The sequence below is a fragment of the Mustela nigripes genome, chromosome 5, assembly GCF_022355385.1.
Source record: "Mustela nigripes isolate SB6536 chromosome 5, MUSNIG.SB6536, whole genome shotgun sequence".
Lineage (NCBI taxonomy): Eukaryota > Metazoa > Chordata > Mammalia > Carnivora > Mustelidae > Mustela > Mustela nigripes.
The window spans coordinates 76,699,282-76,722,941 of NC_081561.1; the positions used below are offsets into that span (position 1 = coordinate 76,699,282).

The window sequence follows — 23,660 nt, forward strand, 5'->3', positions numbered from 1 at the left end:
TGTTTTTGTAAAATGGGAATACCAATAGTACCTACCTCATAGTTTATTGTGAGCTAATATGTATAAGGCACTTAGGATGGTGCAGTTCACAGTTAGTATTATATCTTAAAGCTGGAATTTTCAAGTATATGTCAAATTTTTGGTATTACTTGTTCGTGGGGTGTGTAGGATAAAGGAGTAAGACAGAGGATTAAGCTTAAAGCTGGAGAACATGCTCTTCAACATCGTAATACTTACAGACGTTATAAAAAACATTATTTTGCTTACACTAAGCATCATTGGGCTAGATGGCACTCTTCAAGAACCTGTTATACATTGATATATATGAATAAAAACCTTGAAATATGTTGACTACAGAATAAAAGAGTATGTAAAACATGTCTACATATATAGTCACTAGAAATTTCCAAACTTAAAAGTTAATGATGTCTCAAAATGCAGCAGCACTGCAAGTAAGATACTGCCATTTAATGTTGGAATATATACTCTTTTAAAGACAAAACGCATGCTATTCCACCTTTTTATAAATTCAGAAAATATAATCAGTTCCGAGAAAGACAACGTATATGCTAAAATATAATGGAGAATACCGCCACGGTTTTGACGGTTAAAACCACACGAACGCAACAAGATAAGCCATTCCTTCCTTTTTAGATTCTTCTGACTAATCTCTTCCTCCAGCTACCTATGCTCTAGTCTAAGAAAAATGGGTCCAAAAGGAAATTAAAGAATTTTTATTTATTTATTTGACAGACAGAGATCACAAGTAGGCAGAAAGGCAGGCAGAGAGAGGAAGGGAAGCAGGCTCCCCGCTGAGGAGAGAGCCAGACGCGGCGCTCGATCCCAGGTCCCCGAGATGATGACACGAGCCAAAGGCAGCGGCTTAACCCACTGAGCCACCCAAAAGGAAATTAAGATCTATATATTTTCTTCGATTAAATTGCTCAGCCCTTCAGACGGTGAATTAACTACAACTCTCAAAGAACCCCTTCGTTGTGGCTGTTATGAGAACAAGCAGTACTCTGCCAGGACTCTGTACCCCCAAATCCAGCTAGGCGCCCAAAGGCTTCTCTTGGGTCTCGAAGCGGGGTTTCTGAGCAGCACCACCTGCCGGTTCTACACCCGTCTTCCTCGCTTTGCCCCACATCTCACCGGTGGACCGCCTTCTTTCGATCTCCGGTACCTAATCACAAATAAAGCACAATACAAAGCCGTTAGAACGATCCAGGCAGAAACTGCAGGTCTCCAAAGGTAGTAACAAGTAGATCCCCAACCCCTCGCTTCAGTGTTGGGTCGCGGAGAAACACCGCGCGGAAGGGCTACTGCAAGCGCCCCAGTACGAGGCTCCACTTCCGCCCCGCGCGGACCCGCCCCCTCGCGACGCGACGGGCCGTCACGTGACCGTCGAGCGCGTTCCCGGCCGCTGCGGGCTCCGGGGCCGAGGAGGAAAGACTGCGAGACGGCCGCGACTGCGGCTAGACAGGTTGGAGTCAGGGTGAGGTTCTTCGGGGAAGGGTCAAAGTCAGCCACTCTGACGTCCTAGCCCAGGGAAAGGCGTGATGGCTCGCGGTGTCACCTCCTGGAGCGACGCGCTCCGGGTCGGCCCGACACTCCGGGCCTGAGCGGGGCGGCGGCGAGGTCAGGGGCCGGTACGTAGGTGGACGCCCTTGGGCCGGCGCGGCCGCGGCTCTCGGCGCCCAGGCGTGATGGGGCAGTTCAGCTCTTCCCGCCGCCCCCACCTTGATTGCTGTCGCAGGCGAGAATACTGTGACGGGCGCTGCGTTGTCCGCCGCCGCCGCAGCAGCAGCCCCTGCCCTGGGCGACGGCCCGGAGCTGGTCACGGTCGGGGTGCGAGGGGAGGAGCAGCGGCCATTACTGCGCAGCCTCTTCCGCCAGGGTCCTCGTCTCTGCCTTTGGTGGCAGCCCGGTTCCTCTTCTCTTCCCTTGGTGGTGGTGTCAGGCCTCTCCTGGGGGACCTTCCGTGCTCAAGATTTAAGGGCGGCTATGGTTTGAAGGTCCTGAGCCCTGTCTCCCGTGTGGAGGCCTCTCCCCGGGTCTTGGGTCAGATCGCAGCCGGGGCGTCCAGTTCCCTGTATTTTGTCTTTTTCCGGAGTGTCTTTGGCTACTTCCTTCTCTTCCCTCTCTCCCTCCTCCTCCTGCTCAGTGTCTGGGTCTTGCCTAGTAGGAAGAGCAGTCCCTCCACCTTGCCCTGGTTAAGCCCAGCGCTGCGTATTCTCGTTGTTTGGATGAGTAATAATCTTCGGAACAATTAAGAGATCTCTTTACCAGTTGAGCCGCCCCCCCCCACCCAGACCCTCAGTGCATCTTAAAAGCGGAGGCTGTTGCTTTGTTCTGGTTGCTGAGTACGAATTCTCTCCCTACCTCCCCCCCACACCCCATCCCATCTGAAAGAGTACGGGTCTTCCATTGTTGTCGCTGTTTTATTTTCTGTAGATCTAGAGAAGTCTGTAAAACTGTTTTGCGTTTACACACACATTTGGCAACTGGAGGTTTCTCTTGTTAATCATTTCGTATATGTTTTTATTTTTCTATCCTAAGTGCCAGTTTAGTCACACTTAACCAAATTTCGAAAAGTACTCAAATTTTAAGTAAATTTTTTTGTAATATTGGAACAGGGTGGAATTAAGGGAAGAATAAAGCCAAGAAATGGTAGAAAAAGCATTGTCTTTATAGCTTGACATTTCAGGTGCCTGGCTGCACTCCGCCCCCCCCCCCCCCCCCCCCGTGTGTGTACTTTTTAAATAGGATGAGAAAGTATAACATTGGCACTGAAAACAGTGTATAATTACAGAAATTGGAGGACTTAAGACTTTTTGTCTTTTTAGCAAATGAATCTATGTTTAGACTCTGAGAAAGACGTGGAATATAGGACACATGAAGAAATTCCCCACAGAAATAATAGGATTTATGATGTTGGCTCTGCTGTTTTCATGACCAGCAAATACTGCTTGTCTTGAGTGTCTGAGTGCTCCAAAAACACATGAAAATAGGTCAAGCAGATTTAAAGAGAAAACCAGAAAAGTGAATGCTACACTAGAAATAGATTTTTGGGTGTGTTTGTTTTAGCCTTGTGTATCTTAAATTGAAACATTTTGTTAAACCAGCTCTTCAATTTAGAATTTATTTTTCAAATGGGCCAATGTAAGTTGTAGGCAAAATTAAAATAATGGTAAACATTTGAAAGTTTTTGTTATATACTGCGTGTTAAAAACTTGGTAGAATTATAATCATCAGGGAAACTATTTTTCCAAACAGCTAGTCATCAGACATCAGGATGAAAAAGAGAAATGGCGTTTTTCTTTGAGGAGTCGCGTGTCAACTGGTAAAGTATTTTGTTTGTTTCCACTGATTTGAATTGTTAGATTCAAATTGACAGATTTTTTTTTTTAATGGATCCAAAAATGATTTTTTAACTTAATATGGAAGGAAAAGTTAGTATTTAGTCTTTTCTTTTCACAATATTAGTCTGTTTAGAGATTATTTTATGTATTAGCCATTTACTGGCATGAAATGCCTGATGAACTGTTAGCTGAGTAGTTGATTTTTTTTTTTCCCCAGTGTCAGTAACAGAGGGTGCTACCCTTTTTTACATTCCCCTCCCTCGTTCTTGACTGTGCCTAAGGAACATGAATTTGTGAAATAACAGGTTGGATAAGGAATAATCTTTGTGGATATGGAAACCATTTTATTAACATTCTTCTACAGCCACCTGTGCCTATTTATGGAATATTTAGTGTTTATGGCTTACTGCCTTTGGATTAATTAAAATAAAACCTGTTAAATTTATGTTAAAGCATTTAGAATTACAGAAAAAAGAGAAGGGTTAAATAACATGGGAGTTAGGATTTGACCAGGGTCACACATATAATTAGCAACAGAGCCTTTCTCATTTACAAAATGGCTGCAGGCTTTGAAATGTCTGTTTGATGAGATGAAAAGACAGTATTTGTTCACAGTCACATTTCATGTTTTGCTTAAAATAAAATGCAGAGGCCACAGTTGGTGGGGAGATGTAAAGGTTTAATGCTTGAATATGACGAGTGTGAAGGTCATAGATTGCCATACAGTAATGTTTATAAGGGGAGTAGTAAACAATAAAGGAAGTAATTCTTTAAGATAGTGTAGTGTTGGGGCTCCTGGGCAGCTCACTTGGTTAAGTGTCCTACCCCGATCCCAACTCAGGTCTTAATTTTAGGATCCTGAGTTCAAGCTTCATTTTGGGCTTGAATAATTTCAGTGTATGGGTATATCCCCATACAGTAATAGAAGAATATGCAAAATATAGTGGAGGGAACAGTTTTGGGGAGGTAGTCAGAGAAAGTGGTAGTATAGTAGCATTCATAAGTTATAAAAGCTGGATTATACGAGGAGGAGGAAGTACAGAACTACAAAAGGGAGGTTTAGAGAAGTATGAATAATTTGGTATAAATAGATTATGAATCTGTGAGAGCTGTGGTAGGAGATAAGTAAGACTAGAGAGAGATTTAGATTTGAGGTCAAAAGCCTTTGAATACTGTCCTTAGGCACTTTGCCTTTATTGTATAGGCTGGAGAACCAATATGGGGCTTCGCATATTGGAAGTTCCTTTTGCCTTCTAAACATATCACGCAGAGGCTTTTCCACATGGGTAAAATAAAATCATATCAAGTATTGGCCCTCATTTAGTTGAAATGATTTTTGACTAAAGACTTCTGTTTCCCAGTATGACCTGTGTTTTCTGTAAGCTGAGTTTTAGCAGGGGATGAGAGGGAAAGCTAAAAATGGAAACATTAGGGACGCCTGGGCGGCTCAGTTAGTTAAACAGCTGCCTTCGGCTCAGGTCATGATCCCAGCGTCCTGGGATCGAGTCCCACATCGGGCTCCTTGCTCCGCAGGGAGCCTGCTTCTCCCTCTGACTCTGCCTTCCACTCTGTCTGCCTGTGCTCGCTCTCACTCTCTCTCTCTTACAAATAAATAAATAAAATCTTTAAAAAAAAAAAAATGGAAACATTAGGGCATTTAGGTATCTCTCTCAATTTGAGACTCTTAAGAAATACTAAGATGTATCTGCTAAATTATATCCCGTCTCTATTTTTTCGTTCACTGGTCTTGATTTTTCCTTTTTTTTTTTTTTTGAGTTGGTATACCACAAGTTGGAAAGTTCATTGAAGTATTTTTCTTTTCTGTCACTGCTAGCTTTTATAGAGAACATTTTCTGTTTTGTGTATTTTGAATTAAAGAGTAAAAACTTTTATTAAATAGCTGTCAGTAATTGGAAAAATATAGGAAGTCTTCAAATCTTTATAATTTGATGTATTTTTTAAGATTTTTATTTATTTGACAGATTACGAGTAGGCAGAGGCAGGCAGAGAGAGAGACAGGGGAGCAGGCTCTCCACTGAGCAGGGAGCCCGACGAGGGGCTTGATCGCAGGACGCCGAAGGCAGAGGCTTTAACCCACTGAGCCACCAGGCACCCCTTATAATTTGATATTTTAGCTATTATATACTTTCCTTTTTCTTTGATAAGTTCTTTTGAAAAGATAATCATTTATTTGAATCTGTTATGTGGAGAAAAATGGTGGTTTTTTGATTTTGTGACTGACTTGAAAAGTGGAACTGTAATTAGTCCTATTTTCAGAGAAGATAACAGCATATTCAGATAATAGAAGTGTGAATTTGTTGAGTGGTCACAGATTATAAATAGTATGGTATTACTTTATTTTCAGTTATACTTATTTACTAATTGGTTGAGTGGGTAAATGACTTAAATTCACTGACAGTCTCTAAACTCATATATTTTGAAATTTAGTCTGTCATCTTTTTCCCCTAGAATTGTTAAGGGGCAGAAATATGTAATGTAGTTTCAGATCATTTCTTTTTTTTTCTTTTTTTTTTTTTTAAGTTTTTTAATTTATTTGACAGACAGATAACAGTAGGCAGAGAGGCAGGCAGAGAGAGGGGAAGGGAAGCAGGCTCCCTGCTGAGCAGACAGCCCTACTCGGGGCTTGATCCTAGTACCCTCCCTGGGACCATGACCTGAGCTGAAGGCAGAGGCTTTAGTCCACTGAGCCACCCAGGTGCCCCAAATCTTTTCTCTTTTTATATTACCTTCCTAATAGTTCTTTTCTGTACAAATTTTCACCTAAAGAAAGTTGGTATTTGCATATCAAAATAGTGTGGTAAATTTTACTATAGTAATTCATAAATTATATTGAGTTTGGTGTATAATTTATAAATCATTCATTGAAGCAAGAATTATGTATGTTTTAATTATTTATGTTTACCAAATTAATTCTGGCTTATAGTTAGAATTCACTATTTTATCTTACATCTTTGGATGAAAGGAAAAGCCTCCCTCTCCCCTCATTAAAAAAAAAAAAATCTTAAGTTACAAATTAGAAATTTTCTAAGGACTACTACATATGACCATTCTGAATATTTATTTACATGCTATGCCCTGTCTTATGTCCACTTGGCATTGTAATTCTCAGAGGTTATAGTGGATGAATCAGCTTGGGAGAATTGGTATCACTGAAACTAGTCAGTTTTGATTATAACACAAAATGCAGTTTTCTTTTTTATCTGTGTCAGCAAAGGTGTGAAGAAAGTAACATGGAGTTCATTTTCTTAATTCAGCAATTCTGGTAATAAATTGCCAATTTGGTATGTCAAAAGATTGTTAATACGCAAGACATTCTAAACTGGCATTGCCCAATATGATAGCCACTAGCCACATAGAGCTGTTGAACACTTGGTAAGTGGCTTGTCTGAACTGAGTTAGTGCTGTAGGTATAAATACCAAATTTCAAAGAATATATACATGAAAATATAAAATACCACATTTATAATTTATATGAAATTTGGAAGTGGTAATGTTTTAAATATTTGGGGTTAAAGTATTTAAATTAATTTTACCTGTTTTATTGTTCTTAATATGGCTAATAGAAAATTTCAAATTACAAATGGGGCTTGCATCATATTTCTCTTTGGTTTTGCTGTTCTAGACTTCTTCTCTGAGATAGAGTACACCGAAGAAGAAAAGTTTTTTTTTAAGGAAACACTTTAAAAGTGTTTTAAGACACTTTTAAAGAAACACTTCCCATCTCCCAATATTGATAGCTTTGTGATTTGGGGTTAAATCCTTATGGGTTTGGGTTTCCTCATTTATAAAATGGGTATAGTCATATATACAGGGTTGTTTTAAGGTTATCAAGAGCTTCATGAACTTTCTAGTATGCATATGAACCACCTGGAGATCTGATTCTTGCTATGGAATGGGGCTCCAGATTTTTCATTTGTAAGGGACTCCCAGGTAAATGCTGATATAGTTGTTGGGGACACAGTTTGTATAGCTGGGATCTAGAATACTACATAGATTTTAGTTTATTTTCCTCCCCCCTAACTGTTATCCATTTAGGGTCCACTTGAAAATTATCCATGGGATATAGGAATTGGAGAAGTCACTGTAGCTTGCAAGATTTACTAAAACTGGTTTTATTCTTGTTTTTTTATCCTCATTCTGGAGAATTCATTGCCAGTGAACAAAGCTGTAGGTGAATGATGTGCTTGTCAAAAGATGTAAAGATGGCTTGAATCTTATATTTGTAAATGTATTAACTTCCCTCTGTTGTATTTTAAGCTCTTTAAAGAAATGATTAGAACTTGGTTATCTTTATATCTTTAGTGGCTGGCTTGTTCACAGAACTCAAATGGTGTTATGTGAATAAATCTGTTTCAGTATTTATTTTTCTCAACAGTTACTTTAAGAAGTTATTCCTTCATCCAAGAAATAACACTTCAAGTCAACAAAACCTGATTGGCAGTTTACTGACCATTTAGAGATAAAAGACAGTCTTTATCTTCAGGAGGTTGATGGTTTAATAGAAAGTTAAAAGCAAACAAATAATTTCAGTGTATGGGTTATCCCCATACAGTAATAGGAGAATGTACAAAATATAGTTGAGGGAACAAATTTTGGGAGATAGTCAGAGAAAGTGGTAGTATAGTAAAATTCATAAGCTGTAAAAGAGCTAGATTGTTTTAGGAGGAGGAAGTACAACACTACAAAGGGGAGGTTTAGGGAAGTATGAGTAATTTGGTACAACTAGGTTATGAATCTGTGAGAGTGGTGGTAGGAGATAAGTAAGACTAGAGAGAGATTTAGGTTTGAGGTCAAAAGCCTTTGAATTCTGTCCTTAGGAGCTTTGCCTTTATTGTATAGATTGAAGAACCAAAATGGGGCTTCACATATGGGAGGCCCATTTTGCCTTTTCAGCATATCACTCAGGGGCTTAAATTTGAGCGGTGTTACTGAAGCATGATAGACTGAACAGTAGTTCAGATGAGAGGTGATACATATCTAAACTGAGGACACTAGCAATGGCAAGAGAGTAGAGGATAGATTCCAAAGGTGTTAAGGATAAAAGTTGACAGAATTTGGTTGGAGAGATGAGAAATGAGATGAGAGATGAGAAAAGGATTTTCTGTTTTTCCTCTATCTGCATTCCTTGATTAAAGCATGGAAGCGGAGATGTCACTTTGTAAGATGTGTGCAGACATGGGGGTTTGTGGAGAATGTTTAGACGAGAGACAGATGTGAAAGACAAGTATTCTATTAAGAAAGAAGTTAAAATGATTGGGTTCCAGATTGGGCAGGAAAAGAAACGAGACTGTCAACTGCCTAAGAAAAGAAGGCTGTCAAGAAACTAGAGGTCCTTGTGAAATTAAAGAGTTGTGGGCATGAGTAAGTTAGCTGGAAGGACCAGAGTTTGTAATCTAAGAGATTACAATTTTAGAGAGGTAGCACTGTAGGTGATTTATAGTTCCACGTGTATCATCATATTTTTTTGCTGGATGGACAGGGAGATGAAATTTACTGAATTTAGGATAATAGGAATTGAAAACGGAGTACAGTTTTTCTCAAAGTGGATTTGATGGATTACCTGCATCACTTTCACTTAAGGTGAGATTCCCGGCTTAAACGCCATCCAGGTCTACTGGCCTAGAGTGTCCCGGGTTAGGGCCCGAGAATGTATATCTCTAATAAGCAGCCTCAGTGGGGCTAGATTAAGAACCTCTTAGTTAGGAGTTGGAATGGGTCATATTTAAACTGGTTCACAGTAATGTGTCAGAAGTTAGGATGGAGAGGATGATGAATAGTGAAAATTAAGTCACTGCCTTAAAGGTTAAGCTAGAAGAGCTGTAGGTAATTACATAGTTAGTGGTGAGCCTTCAAAGAAATATTGTTCTTGTTAAGAGTAATAATGATAGAATAGTAGAATGTTTCCTCCTGTCCTGTGTGTAAAAATGGGCAGTTTCTGTTTTGAGTACCTGTAGAAGAGAAATGAATGACATCTCCTGTGGTGCCATGGAAGTTGTAGGCACCTAAAGGGTAAAGTAAAAGGGTTTGTGGTGGGGAGTACGGGCGGTGGTCAGGACAATGGAGTCCATATAATGTGTGGACTAAGTTTCCAAAGTCTGTATAACGAAAAGGTTATTTAGAAACTTTTTTTGAGTCACTTTTGAAAATCCTCTGGTTCTAAAACAGATGATTGTAATGTTAAACATTAAGTAGGATAAGCTGGCTCATATTAAAATCTCACCGGGAAAAATTTCTATAAAAGAAATATAATTTATCTTTAAACACTAAAACCCCTATATTGTGAGAGGCACATGGAACTGGAAGAATTCGACTCTTCCCTCTTGCTGTTACGGTGAGGCTTACAGTCTTTTTAGTCCTTATGTTTGCTTGATTCTGAGTTCTGTGTTGTGATGTGCCTCTGGCACTGGACATGGTGAAGTGGCAGGAGAGAATACTAAAAGAAGGATTAATGGCTGAAATGTTTTGGTTGGTGCTTCTGGATTCCCTGAATAAGAGGCATCTTGGGAGAAGTTTGGTTTAACAATTGTAAACTTGGATATACATATACATAGCCGGAGGTTCTAGTTAATGTGATGGCCTTGTCTTTTCACACACTACTTTCTTGTAGAAAGGCAGTGGCTATGGAATACATTGCATGTGGGCTAATTTGTCCATATAGAAACTGATTGACTTTAAAAACATTTTTATTGTGATAAAATATAAATAACATAAAATTCACCATCTTCCCCATTTTAAATGTACAACTCATTGTCATTAATTACATCCACAATGTTGTGCAACCATCGCTACTATACATTTCCACAGCTTCATCATTTTAACCAGAAATTCTGTATCCATTAAGCAGTAACCCTGTTTGCTCCTCTCCCTTGCCCCTGGTAACTTACCTACTTTCTGTCTCTGAATATACCTATATTCTTTCTTTTTCTTTTTTTAAAGATTTTTTTTTATTTATTTCACAAAGATCACAAGTAGGCAGAGCAGCAGGCAGAGAGAGGGGGGAAGCAGGCTTCCTGCTGAGCAGAGAGCCCGATGAGGGGCTCAGTCCCAGGACCCTGAGATCATGACCAGAGCAGAAGGAAGAGGCTTAACCCACTAAGCCACCCAGGTGCCCCTGAATATGCCTATTTTCAATACTTCATTTAAGTGGAATCCTAGTATTTGTCCTTTTGTGTCTGGCTTATTTCACTTAGCAAAATACTTTCAAGGTGCATCCATGTTATAGTATGTATCAGAACTTCCTTTCTTTCTATGGGTAAATAATACTCCATTGTATTTGTATACCACATTTTGTTTATTCTTCTGTTGATGGGTGCTTGGGTTGTGTCCACCTTTGATTTTTGTGAATAATTCTGCAGAGAGCATTGGTGTACAAGTATCTGTTTCCGTCTTTGTTTTCAATTCTTTTGGGTATTTACCTGGGAGTGGAATTGCTGGATTATATGATAATTCTGTTCAATTTTTTTGAGGAACCACCAAACGTCACAGTGGCTGGACTAGTTTTCATTCCCATCAGTAGTGTACAAGGGTTCCAGTTTTCCACATTCTCACCAATGCTTCCTGTCCCCCCCCCTCCTTTTTTTTTAATTATAGCCATCCTAACAGATGTGAAGCAGCAGTTCGTGTGGTTTTGATTTACATTTCCCCTGATAACAAATAATATTGAGCATCTTTTCTTGTATTTATTGGCGGTTTCTACATCTTCTTTGAAGAAGTATCTATTTATTTATCTATTTATCTTTTTCTTTGAAAAAGTATCTTTTGTCCATTGAAAAAAAATTCTTTGTCCTTTTGTTGTTGAGTTGTAGGCATTCTTTAATGTATTGTGGATATGAAATCCTTACCAGTACATGATTTGTTTTTTGTTTTGTTTTGTTTTTTTACCAGTACATGATTTGTAAAGATTCTCTCCCATTCTGTAGGTTGACTTAACTTGCTTGACAATGTCCTTTAACGTCCAGAAGTTTTAGTTTTGATGAAGTCCACCATTTGCTTTTTCTTTTATTACCCATGCTTGTGGTGTCATTCATATCTAGGAATCCATTGCAAAACCCAACTTCCTAAAGATAAACCCGTCTGTTTTCGTCTAAGGGTTGTGTGGTTTTATCCCATTTTAGGTAGTTGGTCTGTCTTGAATTTGTTTTGTATGTGGTGTGAAGTAGGGATCCAACTTCATTCTTTTGCAATGGGCGGTTTCTGTTTGGAGTAGCCTGTAAGAAATGAATGGCACTTCCAGTACTGTGTTGAATAGCAGTGGTGAAAGCTGGTATCCTTGTTTTGAAATTTTCTCATTTTTAAGATAAAATTTGCCACTGAATTTTGTTAAATGATTGTACATAATTGACTTTTACTGATCTTAATCTTTGTAGAAGTTGATGAAATAATTTCTTTTGCAGCACAGAATGAACCAGCCATGGAAGACAAAATACCTCACACTGTTTGACTGCCTGTGAAGATGATTGTTTATTTTTGTGACAGACAGCTGTGGGATCTGTAATAGAAATGTAAGTATGTCATCATGGTTTGTCCCAAAGATGCAGTTGATAAAATGCAATTAGCCAAGTATGTTATATTTAGTCCTAATTATACAAAATGAGCATTTTGTATTGTTTTAGATGTTTTATTGAGTTAGTAATTTTATTCACGTTAAATTATTATTAATGTAGATATCCAGAAAGCTTATTAGGAGAAATTTCTATAAAAGTCAATGAAACAAGACAAAAGAATTTTCTCATAGAAGGCTAAAAAACTGGGAATTTTTAGATCTTCTAGGTTCTACTTTCTCTTTTCATACTAATTTACTTAAAAACCAAACTAGGCAGACAGTATCACATTCTATAAATAAGAGGGACTTAACAGGACTTAAAAATACTAGTTATTAAAAGCTTGTTTAGCTAAATTGAAGTGTTCTTTAAATTGATTTTTTAAAATAAAGATTTAGAGAGTGTAGGGGAGAGAGGGGCAAAGAAAGAGAGAGAGTCTTAAGCAGACTCTGTGCTGAGTGCAGAGCTCGACATGGGCTTGATCTCACAATCTTGAGATCACGACCTCAACTGAAACCACGAGTTAGACATTTAACCAGCTGCACCACCTAAGCACCGGATTGTGATTAGTTGATTTTTAAAAAATTTAATATATTACTGCATTTTAATTGAGTTCACTCTAGCCCCCAGTTTTACCAGTTGTGTTTTTCCTATTGTTTAGTTTTTGTGAAATATGATTTAAAATATTACATTACCATGATTTTGCCCATTTTGAATGTCATTCTATTCTTGATGTATATTTTTACATGATGAACATATTTCTGTCTTCCAAGTTAATATGAACATTATCCAACCTCTAGGTATTATTTCACATGTTATTTCAGGTTGACATGTAACTATTGCTATCTACTTCAATATGATGCTTTAATTATATATTAAAAGTATGGCAGTATCGTTCTTAGTGTTGAGAATCTGATAAAAGAAAAGTGAAACCTATAAGCATTTTTCTTTAAAATTGGGGCAAATAGGGTGCCTGGGTGGCTCAGTGGGTTAAGCTGCTGCCTTTGGCTTAGGTCATGATCTTAGGGTCCTGGGATCAAGTCCCGCATCGGGGTTTCTGCTTAGCAGGGAGCCTGCTTCCCTCTCTCTCTCTGCCTGCCTCTCTGCATACTTGTGATCTCTCTCTGTCAAATAAATAAATAATCTTTAAAAAATAAATAAATAAAATTGGGGCAAATATGTCTTTTATTTAATCTTATTCATATGTTATCTGCCCGTGTGTGTGTGTGTGTGTGTGTGTGTTGAAATCCTGTAGGTTAAATATTATAGGTGCTGGTCATCAACGAGCTAGATTGTGGTCTAGGAAGTGAACCATAAATATTAATTAAACAGTGGAAGAAATGCCATATTGAGGTAATAATAAGATGCTTTTGGAACTGAGAGGATTTAGTCCCTCTGATGGTCCAGAGTGAGAAGAACTTTTAGCCTGATCTTGAAGAATAAACAGAATTTTAACAAGCTGAGAAAATTAGGAAATGTTTTTCAAGTCAGGGGAATGAGGGAGGGGCACAGCTCCCTAAATATCAGGGTATCTTAGGGGAGTCAGGGAGCAATCCCATGTGGCAAAGTGCGGTAGATAGGAAGAGATGTCAGAGTTGGTAAAGGGAGTGAGTATTGAGTACCTCCTATATTGCTAGGAGCTTACTGGGTATTTTATTTAGATTATTGAATTTAATTACTGTGAAAAATGATAATAGCTTATTTATTGGTGAAGAAACAGAAGTAGAAAGATGGAATCATTTGCCCTAGGTCAGTGTTTTCCAAATTTCTCTGTTTAAAAACTTGTTAAAAACACAGATTATTAGACTGTAAAGCAGATATATGCGAATTTCCAGGGTAGAGCACACCAGCTAATTCTTTCTTTTGGAGAGGTTTGGGAAATGCTTTCCAAGGTCCATGTATTAAAAATAAATGATGGAGCCAGGATTCTAGTTAAGTCTGCGTTACTCTAAAGGCTTATGTCAATGTACTCGGAAGCCAGTGCTTAGGAATTTGGATTAGATAATGTAGGCAGTAGAAAACTTGAAGATTGGAAAGAAGACTAATTAGACATGATTAAACTGAGAAAAAGGCATGAGGAGGAGAAAGGACCGAAGTCAGGGAGTCCACTTGGGAGGTTAGTACAAGAGTGTATCCAAGAAGCCAGAATTGGGATTACAGGCTTTGGGAATAAAGGGCATACATTCTAAAGGTTTCTGTCACCGAAAAGAGAAGTGGCTAAGGAATAAGGGAGCATCCAGAATGGCTCCGAGTTTTAGGCAAGATCAAAAACAGGAAAGAGAATGAATGTTTAGGAGAGCAGAAATTTTGATTTTAGTCCTGTTTTATTTTAGGTTCTTGGAGAATATTGAGGTAAATTCTTTGAATACAGATTGGAAATACAGGTGGCATGTTCTGGATATTAGATTTTTGGAATCGTGGTAGTATATGTATTAATTTGAAATATTCAGTAGACTGTGTAGACACAGAATATAGTGTGAAAATAGGACCACAGACAGCACCTTTGTGAAGAATACTGGTACTTAAGGGCAACTAGAGAAAAGAGAAAACAATAAAATAGAAAGAAAAATTAGGAGAAAGTACCATCATGGAAATGCACAGTATAAAGTTTTAGAAAAAGAGTTGGTGGTCATACCTTTCAGTGCAGTGGAATCAAGTCTATTGAGAACAGAGATCATTAAACTAAGCATGGTAGTTGATACTGAAATTTAGGGGTAGAGAATATGAACCAAAATCTTGAGGGAATTGGGATGGTACTAACACCAGAAATTGAGGAGGGTTAGCTTTTCAAAACAACTAGCAGTACTCTCTCTTGAGCCAAGAGGACTGATGATAAGGTAGAGTAAGGATAAAGATAAATTTCAGGGATTCACCCTTACTAATTTTTGAATGATAACGGAGTCCAGGATATCTCTAAACTAAGAAGTTGGAGAAGTTGTGTAATAGTCTTTGGGGGAATAGGGAAAGGAAGTTGTCTTGACTGAGTGAAGAGTTATTGATAGGAGGATTGATAGTCTCTGGGAAATCAAAATAGCTATGTGTGTTGCTTACAACTTTTACACCATACATTTCACTATAAAAGTGGAAATTTTCATGCGTTTAATAGTTAACTTTTATTAAGTCTTCTCCTTGCTTGACCCGTCTTTTTTTCAAAGGTCTCCCTTGGAGCTTTTTTGGTGGTGGTGTCTCTTTATTCCCCATCTCTCTCCGACCATTTCTCAATATCTTTTGTAAGCTAATTTGCCTCATTAGTAAACACTGAAATAATCCAAGGTTCTGTGGTTGGGCCTTTTGTCTGCTCTCTCTACAGGTTTCATTTGGGCATTCACTCATTTTCGTGTCTCCATAAAGAACCATGTATTGGTGACTCATCAGACTTTTTTTCAGGTTAGATTTCTTCAGAGTACCAGTCTAGTAAATTGAGCTGTCAACTACCTGTCTTCATCCAGAGATCTTATAAGTATCTCAAAGTCATTATGTCTGAAACTGTACTCTCTTCTCAGATTCTGAATCGTGATGGGTATGCCATCAATGATCAGAAAGCAAATACTTCCATTTCCTAAGTATTTCTTATATTCATTTGTTGGAACCTTACATCTGCATCCTCCCTCCCATTATCTTCTATCTGAATTACTATAAATCCTACTTTCTTTTGCCCCATGCCACTGAGTCTTCCTCCAAAAAGCTGTCCAAATGATTTTAATAAACAACTAAGCCTATCACTTCCTTACATAAAACCTTTCAGTGAATTCCTTTTGCCTATTTAGGAGTTCATATGTAGACCAGCTTCATAGAGATCCTGAACCCTTTGAAATTATATGTAACATTTCATCAGATTGTTCTTAATAATGCTGTAATCTAGAAATGTTTAAGAACCTGGGGTACCTGGGTAGCTCAGTTTGTTAAGCGTCCGCCTTCAGCTCAAGTCATAATCCCTGAGATTGAGCCCCGCATTGGGCTTCTTGCTCAGAGGGAGCCTGCTTCTCAGCCTGCCACTCCCCCTTCTTGTGCTCACATACGCGCTCACATTCTCTCTCTCTCTCTCTCTCTCTCTCTCGGACAAATAAAGTTTTTAAAAATAAATACATAATAAATAAAATGTTCAAAACCATTGGTATTTAGAGAAAATGTTTAAGTTTACTAAGATAACATAATGTACAAGGTCTTTGCAGCATTTCCTCTTGGGTAGTATATTTTATCATGGCCATATTTATCATGGAGGCATTCATTAGTAGCTAAGAGTGCAGACTGAAGTTGGTCCATCTGGGTTTGAAACATAGATTTGGAATTGGCTCAGTCATTTACGAATGGAGCCTGTGACTTTGGGCGTATCACCTGAGCTTTCTATATCTCATTTTCCTTATCTGTAAAATGAGGAAAATAGTGGACCCATTTTATAGGGTAATCTGAGGATTAGATGTAAAGTATTTCAAACAATACTCTCCCTCAAATAAATAAAATTTAAAAAATAAAGTGGGGGGAGAGGGGTGCAGGGCCTGAATGGCTCAGTCAGTTAATCATCTGCCTTGGGCTCAGGTCATGATCCTGGGGTCCTGAGATTGAGCCCTGCAATTGGGCTCCCTGTTCCACAGGGAGTCTGCTTCTCCCTCCCCTCCTGCTCTCTCTTTCAAATAAATAAAATCTTAAAAAAAAAAAAAAAAGAATTTCATTAACAGTTGATTTATTTAACCTAAATTGAAAGATATGTAAGAATACTTGCGCTCCCATTCTGTATCTAATTTTAGTTCTTTCTGTTCCCAAAATGTTTAAAGTAATACTGAGGTTTAAATAAAGCAGTAGGACCTGATGAATTAAAAGAGGTTTTCATATTCAGGTTTATACTTTCATTTAATTTATTCAATTTACAATAATTTTGAATTGAATGTGAATTATCCCAACTTTACTGGTGAGAAGGCTGAAGACTCAGAAGCATGGTGTGAGTGTGTGATTTTTTAAAAAACCTCTTACAGGTACATTAGGTACTGCTTATATTTGGCAGAATTGAAAGTAATGTACATAGACGGTTACCGCAGTATAAAGTTTCTTGGAACAAACAAAAGTATTCTGAATCTTTTGCCAAAGGTAAATCGAAATATGTGGTATTCTATCTCTTGTCATTTTGGGAAGTACTAAGATTTTGTATTTAAGAAATACATATGAGTTGTAGGGAGCCTAACACAATGTATTGTGCCCGGCCAGTTCTTTCTGGGGAAATAGGAGGACAGCATTGATTAAACAGTTGCTTCACTTAGATTGTTAAGTGACAAGATCTTTGAAGGCAAGTGTTTATTTCAAAATATTTTGAAGCTCTTTTAAGTGCCTACCACATGTAAGAGTTCCTATCTGGTAGAACTTAACATAGGTTGGGAAAAAGTTACAGTTTGCTAGTTTGTGTAACCTAGAGTTTCTGGTAAAGGAGTTGATTGGAAATGGAATTAAAGGTTGAAAAAAGGTTTGGAAATCAAGTATTTCATAGTAATCTGTTCTTTCCACTGAGACTGCGAGCCACTTCCTTTTCTAGACAGATAAACAATCTTTTCCAAAACTTGCTATCATTTTGAACCTTGTGTATTGTAGAACCAAGGACACAGGAGAAAGCAGTAAGAGAATAGATTGTTGGACTGGATGTGCTGTGATTTAAAGCCTAAGAGGATTGTTTCTCAAGTTTTGATGAGCATAACTATTTTTACTGACTATAACTTTTGTAACGACTTTACCCAATTTTGAATGCTTGATCTTGGAAAAAGGCAGAAATTCTTATTTCTTGTTTAAAACAGCAGAATCAGTGGTACAGAGAGACTGTCATTCATTTTAAGCAGCAGTTAATTAATAGTTGCCCATCTCTGTGAGACCTTCACCTCTGTTTCTCAGTCTTTTTACATATCACTGGGTGCACTCCTCTATCATTTTCTGCCCTTTTAAAATATCTAGGTTGGGGCACCTGGGTGGCTCAGTAGGTTAAGCATCTGCCTTTGGCTCAGGTCATGATCTCGGGGTCCTGGGATCAAGCCCCACATCGGGCTCTGCTCAGCGGGGAGCCTGCCTCCCCCCTCTCTCTTTGCCTGTCTCTCTGCCTACTTGTGATCTCTCTCTGTCAAATAAATAAATAAAATCTTTAAAAAATTTAAAAAAGGATTACATTTATAAAATATCTGGGTTTCCTAGTTCTATGGGATAAAAATCAAATCAGATGTTTCTTTAGCCAGGCACAAAAAGACTTTCATGATTTAGCTTCTGATCACCTTTGTAACTTCATGTCTTGCCTATTCCATTGCTTATATGACCCAGGGCCATGTATGTGTCTCTGCCTTCAAATTCTTCCACTCCCCAGACACCTCTGCACCCCATACTTTATAGCCATGTCCATCTTCTAACCTCTCTCTCATTATTACTTTTTTTTTTTTTTTTTAAGATTTTATTTACTTATTTGACAGAGATAGATCACAAGTAGGCAGAGAGGCAGGCGGAGGCCGGAGCAGGGTAGGGTAGGCGGCGAGCAGGCTCCCCGCTGAGCAGAAAGCCCGAGGCGGGGCTCCATCCCAGGACCCTGAGACCATGACCTGAGCCAAAGGCAGAGCCTTAACCAACTGAGCTACCAAGGCGCCCCCTCATTATTACTTTTTATAAGGATCCCAACATGTTATTGCAGGAATTAGGCCATATTATGATACTGTGATTATCTGCTTTGCTTGCATGTGTATTTCCTTATTTAACAAAGTAGGCATGTATCTTTAGGTCCTTCAGTACTCAGCATTGTGGGGCACTTAGGTGGCTCAGTTGTTAAATGTCTGCATTCAGCTCAGGTCCTGATCTCAGGGTCCTGGGATCGAGCCCCACATCAACCTCCCTGCTCAGCAGGAAGCCTGCTACTCCTTTCTCCCACTCCCCCTGCTTGTGTTCCCTCAATCTCTCTCTCTCTGTCAAAGAAAGAAGAGAGAAAGGAAAGGAAAAGGAAAAAACCTCAGCATCATATATGGACTATGGTAATTTTTAAATAAAGGTTCATATGACTCAATAAGGCGCAGAAATTAACAAATTTTATGTGAGTGTTTAAGCCCAGTATCATCCAGTTTAACAAACCTTGCTCCTTTCCCTTTCGGGCAGTTTCAACATTCATGTCATTTTCTCCCTTTTTACAGGATTGTAACATTTGTGAAGTTTTAGTGATTACAAAGTATTTTTGTTTGGTGTTTGTGTTTTTTGTGGTTTTTGGCTGTTCTCACTTGAGTTTTATAAACTCAGATTTGTAGGTAAGGAAATTTAGACTGGATTTAACTGGGTGCTGAAGAGTAAGGAAGAGGGAGAATCAGGTTTTTAGATTTCTTATCTAGCAGTGGTTTCATTGTATAATAGCTGCCTTATTGCACGTCACCTTTCTCCCTTGGCCATCTGCAATTTATCATTATAGTCTTCAGTGTGCTGCTTCTGGGTTGATCTTTAAGTGCACTGACAGAATTTTTATACATTCCCAAGGTATATACAAGTAAATTCTTTAAAAAAATTTGTCAGGGGTGCCTGGGTGGCTCAGTGGGTTAAAGCCTCTGCCTTTGGCTCAGGTCGTGGTCCCGGGATCCTGGGATCGGGCCCTGCATCGGGCTCTCTGCTCGGCAGGGAGCCTGCTTCCTCCTCTCTCTCTCTCTCTCTGCCTGCCTCTCTGCCTACTTGTGATCTCTGTCAAATGAATAAATAAAATCTTTAAAAATAAATAAATAAATAAAAATTAAAAATTTTTCAGCCAGGCGGTTTAAATTAATGTTATTTAAAGTAAAATAAAAGGGACATTCAGGTGGTTCGGTTAAGCCTCTGCCTTTAGCTCAGGTCATGATCCCAGGGTCCTGGGATTGAGCCTTGCATGGGGCTCCTTGCTAAGTGGGGAGTCTGCTTCTCCCTCTACCTGCCACTCCCTCTGCTTATGCATGCTTTCTATCTGACAAATACATAAAAATCTTAAAAAATAAAACTCAAAACATCTTTTTTTTTTTTTTTTAAAGTTTGTTTATTTATTTATTTGATAGAGATCACAAGTAGGCAGAGAGGCAGGCGGGGCGGGGGAAGCAAACCACTCAGGCGCCCCTCAAAACATCTATTTTATATGATGGTACTATATTCTCCACTGAAAAACATTCATTTTCTTAGCTAATATTTGAGTGTTCTCTCTCTGCCAGGTCTTGTATGGGAATACAGAGACGAGCCAGTGATCTGTGTCTTGTCTTTACAAATCCCACCTGCTTATGGGGAAGACTTAAATTAACCAAATAAACATACATACAAATGTAACCCTGAAATTCTAATGAGTACTAGGAATAAGAAGTACATGGTAATAAGGTATTTAAAGAAAAAAAAAATAGGGTGATTTGACCTAGTCATGGAGACTTCCTCAAGAGGGATAAGATGGGTAGTAGTCAGTCCATGGGCGATGTGGAAGGCAGGAAGTAAAGAAATGTTCATATAGAGAAAACCCACTGAAGGGAGCGGCCAGTGTGGTTGGAAGCCTGATCAAGGGGAAGTCTGATAGAGATGAGGCCAGTGTGAGAGGTGGGGGGCAGGACTATTGCAGGGCTTATAGGTCCTAGTCTATCCTAAAATCAACTTTTTAAGCAAGAGGTCAGGCTAGACCAGTTAAAAGGCATTTTCACTTATTTGATAAACAGTATTTACTTGGTGGCTAGGGAACGGTAGAAATGTGTAGTAGGTGGATTCAGGAGATACTTAGGATAAAATTGATAAGACCTGCTGATGTTTTAGATGCAAGGAGTAGAAGGGCAGTTTCAGTGATGGATTTCTGGCTTGAAAAAGGTGGATAATGGTGTCATGGGGTTTGGGGTGGAGCTTTTATGGAGTAAATAAGGAAGAAACAGATAATGAGTTCAGTTTTCCTTTTTGCTCTCAAGACATCCAGGAAGAAACCTAAAATCAACTGTTAGAAATCTAGATCTAGGGCTCACTGCCATGTACATCTCATTTCTAGCACTTAGCAGAATTGCACTGTTAACATCCATGTGTGTGTTTATTTTGTTAATGTCAGTCTTCTCCATAAGCAGGTGGGCTTTCGTTTTTGTTTTCCCATTGTCCACTATGTAGCACATGTATATAATAGATGCTTAATAATAATATGAATTGTTGAATTATATTGGAAGAGTTGAAATACAATTTTAATAGTACATGTATTTTCTTCCCTTTTCTTAGGATGGCTGGCTGTGGTGAAATTGATCACTCAATAAACATGCTTCCTACGAACAGGAAAGCGAATGAGTCCTGTGCGAATACTGCACCTTCTCTAACTGTCCCTGAATGTGCCATTTGTCTGCAAACATGTGTTCACCCAGTCAGTCTGCCTTGTAAGCATGTTTTCTGCTATCTGTGTGTAAAGGGAGCTTCATGGCTTGGAAAGCGATGTGCCCTCTGTCGACAAGAAATCCCTGAAGATTTCCTTGACAAGCCAACCTTATTGTCACCAGAAGAACTCAAGGCCGCGAGTAGAGGAAATGGTGAATATGCATGGTATTACGAAGGAAGAAATGGGTGGTGGCAGTATGATGAGCGCACTAGTAGAGAACTGGAAGACGCTTTTTCCAAAGGTAAAAAGAGCACTGAAATGTTAATTGCTGGGTTTCTGTATGTTGCTGATCTTGAAAATATGGTTCAGTACAGGAGAAACGAACATGGACGTCGCAGGAAGATTAAGCGGGATATAATAGATATACCAAAGAAGGGAGTAGCTGGACTTAGGCTGGACTGTGACGCTAATACCGTAAACCTAGCACGAGAGAGCTCTGCTGACGGAGCGGACAGCGTATCAGCACAGAGTGGAGCTTCTTCCATTCAGCCTCTAGTGTCTTCTGTAAGGCCCCTGACATCAGTAGATGGTCAGTTAACAAGCCCTGCAACACCATCCCCTGATGCAAGCACTTCTCTGGAAGACTCTTTTGCTCATTTGCAGCTCAGCGGAGACAGCATAGCTGAAAGGAGTCATAGGGGGGAAGGAGAAGAAGAACGTGAATCGCCATCTTCAGGCAGGGTACCGGCACCAGACACCTCCATTGAAGAAACCGAATCAGATGCCAGTAGTGATAGTGAGGATGTATCTGCACTTGTTCCACAACACTCCTTGACCCAACAGAGACTTTTGGTTCCTAATGCAAACCAGACAGTATCTGATCGATCAGATCGATCAGGAACTGATCTATCAGCAGGGGGTGGAACAGTGAATGCTGGTGTCAGATCTAGAAGGCCCGATGGACAGTGCACAGTAACTGAAGTTTAAAGTCTTCCGCTCCATGCTCAAAGTTAAAATGGTTATCTGTAAATTTCTGCCCACATAACATTATACTCATCCCTGGTAGTGCATTTTTGGGAGTTGGGGTGGGTAAGGGTATAGGGAGGACAGATTTGTAATTAAAATGTCTAACATGTCTGTTGAGGAATTTATTTAATATAAGGAACTTGGCGTTAATAGTTGAGAGCGGTTTAGTAATAACCCAGTTTTCTTGAGATCTGTTTATTTTATATATTTTTAAAATTTCTTCAGTTCTTTTGGCCAACATGTGTGTATTATCTGTGCATTAACAGTCCTCATCTGACTCTTGCGTTGTGTCTTATTTTTCTGCATGGATTGAAGTAAAACCATTACTCAAATTTGGCATCTATGAGATGTTGGTATTGGTATGAACAGGAAGCTTAATTAATGTGAGAATAAATGTGAATTTGGGATTCTAAAATAGATGAATAACAGCTGTTAAATACTAAAGTTACTGAAATGGAAATGTAAAGAAAACAGCTAATAACTCGTTTCAGAATCTTGTCTGTAACATACTTCATGGCGTTTCCCATAGGCTTTGCTGTCTAGTCCTTGTAGTTTGAGGTTTCTCTTGACCTGCATTTTTCTTTTTGATTACAGAATTTATAATTTAATAAATACTAGAGTTTATCAAAAAATAATTTGTCTGTTGTTTGCGTCTGGAAAGAGGATGGAAACATTTTGACATTTGCGGCCAAAGGTCAGTAAACAGGTGGTGGTTTGAAATGGTTGTATTCAGCTTAGTCACCTACTCAGGAAAGTTTTTTTTTCAGAGAATATTTAAACAGAATCTACAAGCAATTGCATGGAATAAGTATGTATGGAAATAAACCTAAAGCTCGTGAGACTTGAATTTCTTATATAACTGATAGTAGAGACCATACATATTAGATTTTCATTGCCAGTCTTCACTAGTGGTCTGATACTAATTAAGTGGTAGGCTTATTTGTAAACAGCATTAGTAGACACAAATTTACTTTACATAAAATGTAGAATTTGTGGTAAAATAGGAAGTCTTGGGTTAACTTGGTAATCCAGAATTTGTTTCTGAAAAATGGTAATGTGAGTTTGTCTTAATATATTTAACTCAGAACAGTAGGATTGTGTTGAAGCATATACAAGTTATTTTTAATGTTTTTCAAATGTGAATTGAATGTTACCATAGCAAATAAAAACTGTCCTTACTCTGAAAGTATCTTTTATCTCTTGTTGTGATAGGTTAGAATTGGGAGTTAATTCTTTGACTTACATGCTTTCTAGAGCCTGTATTATAAGATGATCATAAAAGTCTGAGTTGTACATTTGTATTAAGTCTACTTTTAGAATATAGCTAGTTATGGAAAAGAAAGGTCAGCTACTTTTCAGAAGAAAATAGAAATCTGATCTATAATGCAAATGTTAGAAGATGCTTCATGAGTCCTTTTGACATCTTAGGAAGTT

The 23,660-nt window shown here is 38.6% G+C and overlaps 1 protein-coding gene and 1 long non-coding RNA gene across 13 annotated transcripts; one reads left to right on the forward strand and one right to left on the reverse strand.

Annotated features, from left to right (window-relative positions):
* Positions 1 to 719: 719 nt before the first annotated feature.
* LOC132018149 (uncharacterized) lies at positions 720 to 1,657 on the reverse strand. Its single transcript, XR_009404461.1, has 2 exons — positions 1,577 to 1,657; positions 720 to 1,183 (listed from the first exon to the last, which is right to left on the reverse strand). It is a non-coding gene; the product is annotated as an uncharacterized LOC132018149 (long non-coding RNA).
* RNF146 (ring finger protein 146) lies at positions 1,176 to 23,415 on the forward strand. 12 transcript variants are annotated; one of them, XM_059400674.1, is made up of 4 exons: positions 1,176 to 1,495; positions 3,277 to 3,343; positions 11,777 to 11,884; positions 21,110 to 23,415. In XM_059400674.1, coding segments are annotated over exons 3-4 (1,080 nt in total). In that variant the 5' UTR covers positions 1,176 to 1,495; positions 3,277 to 3,343; positions 11,777 to 11,882; the 3' UTR covers positions 22,188 to 23,415. The 12 variants fall into 12 exon arrangements, with proteins under 12 accessions (XP_059256657.1, XP_059256664.1, XP_059256656.1 ...); XM_059400681.1 differs by having other exon boundaries at positions 11,782 to 11,884; XM_059400673.1 differs by having other exon boundaries at positions 1,176 to 1,483.
* Positions 23,416 to 23,660: the final 245 nt, after the last annotated feature.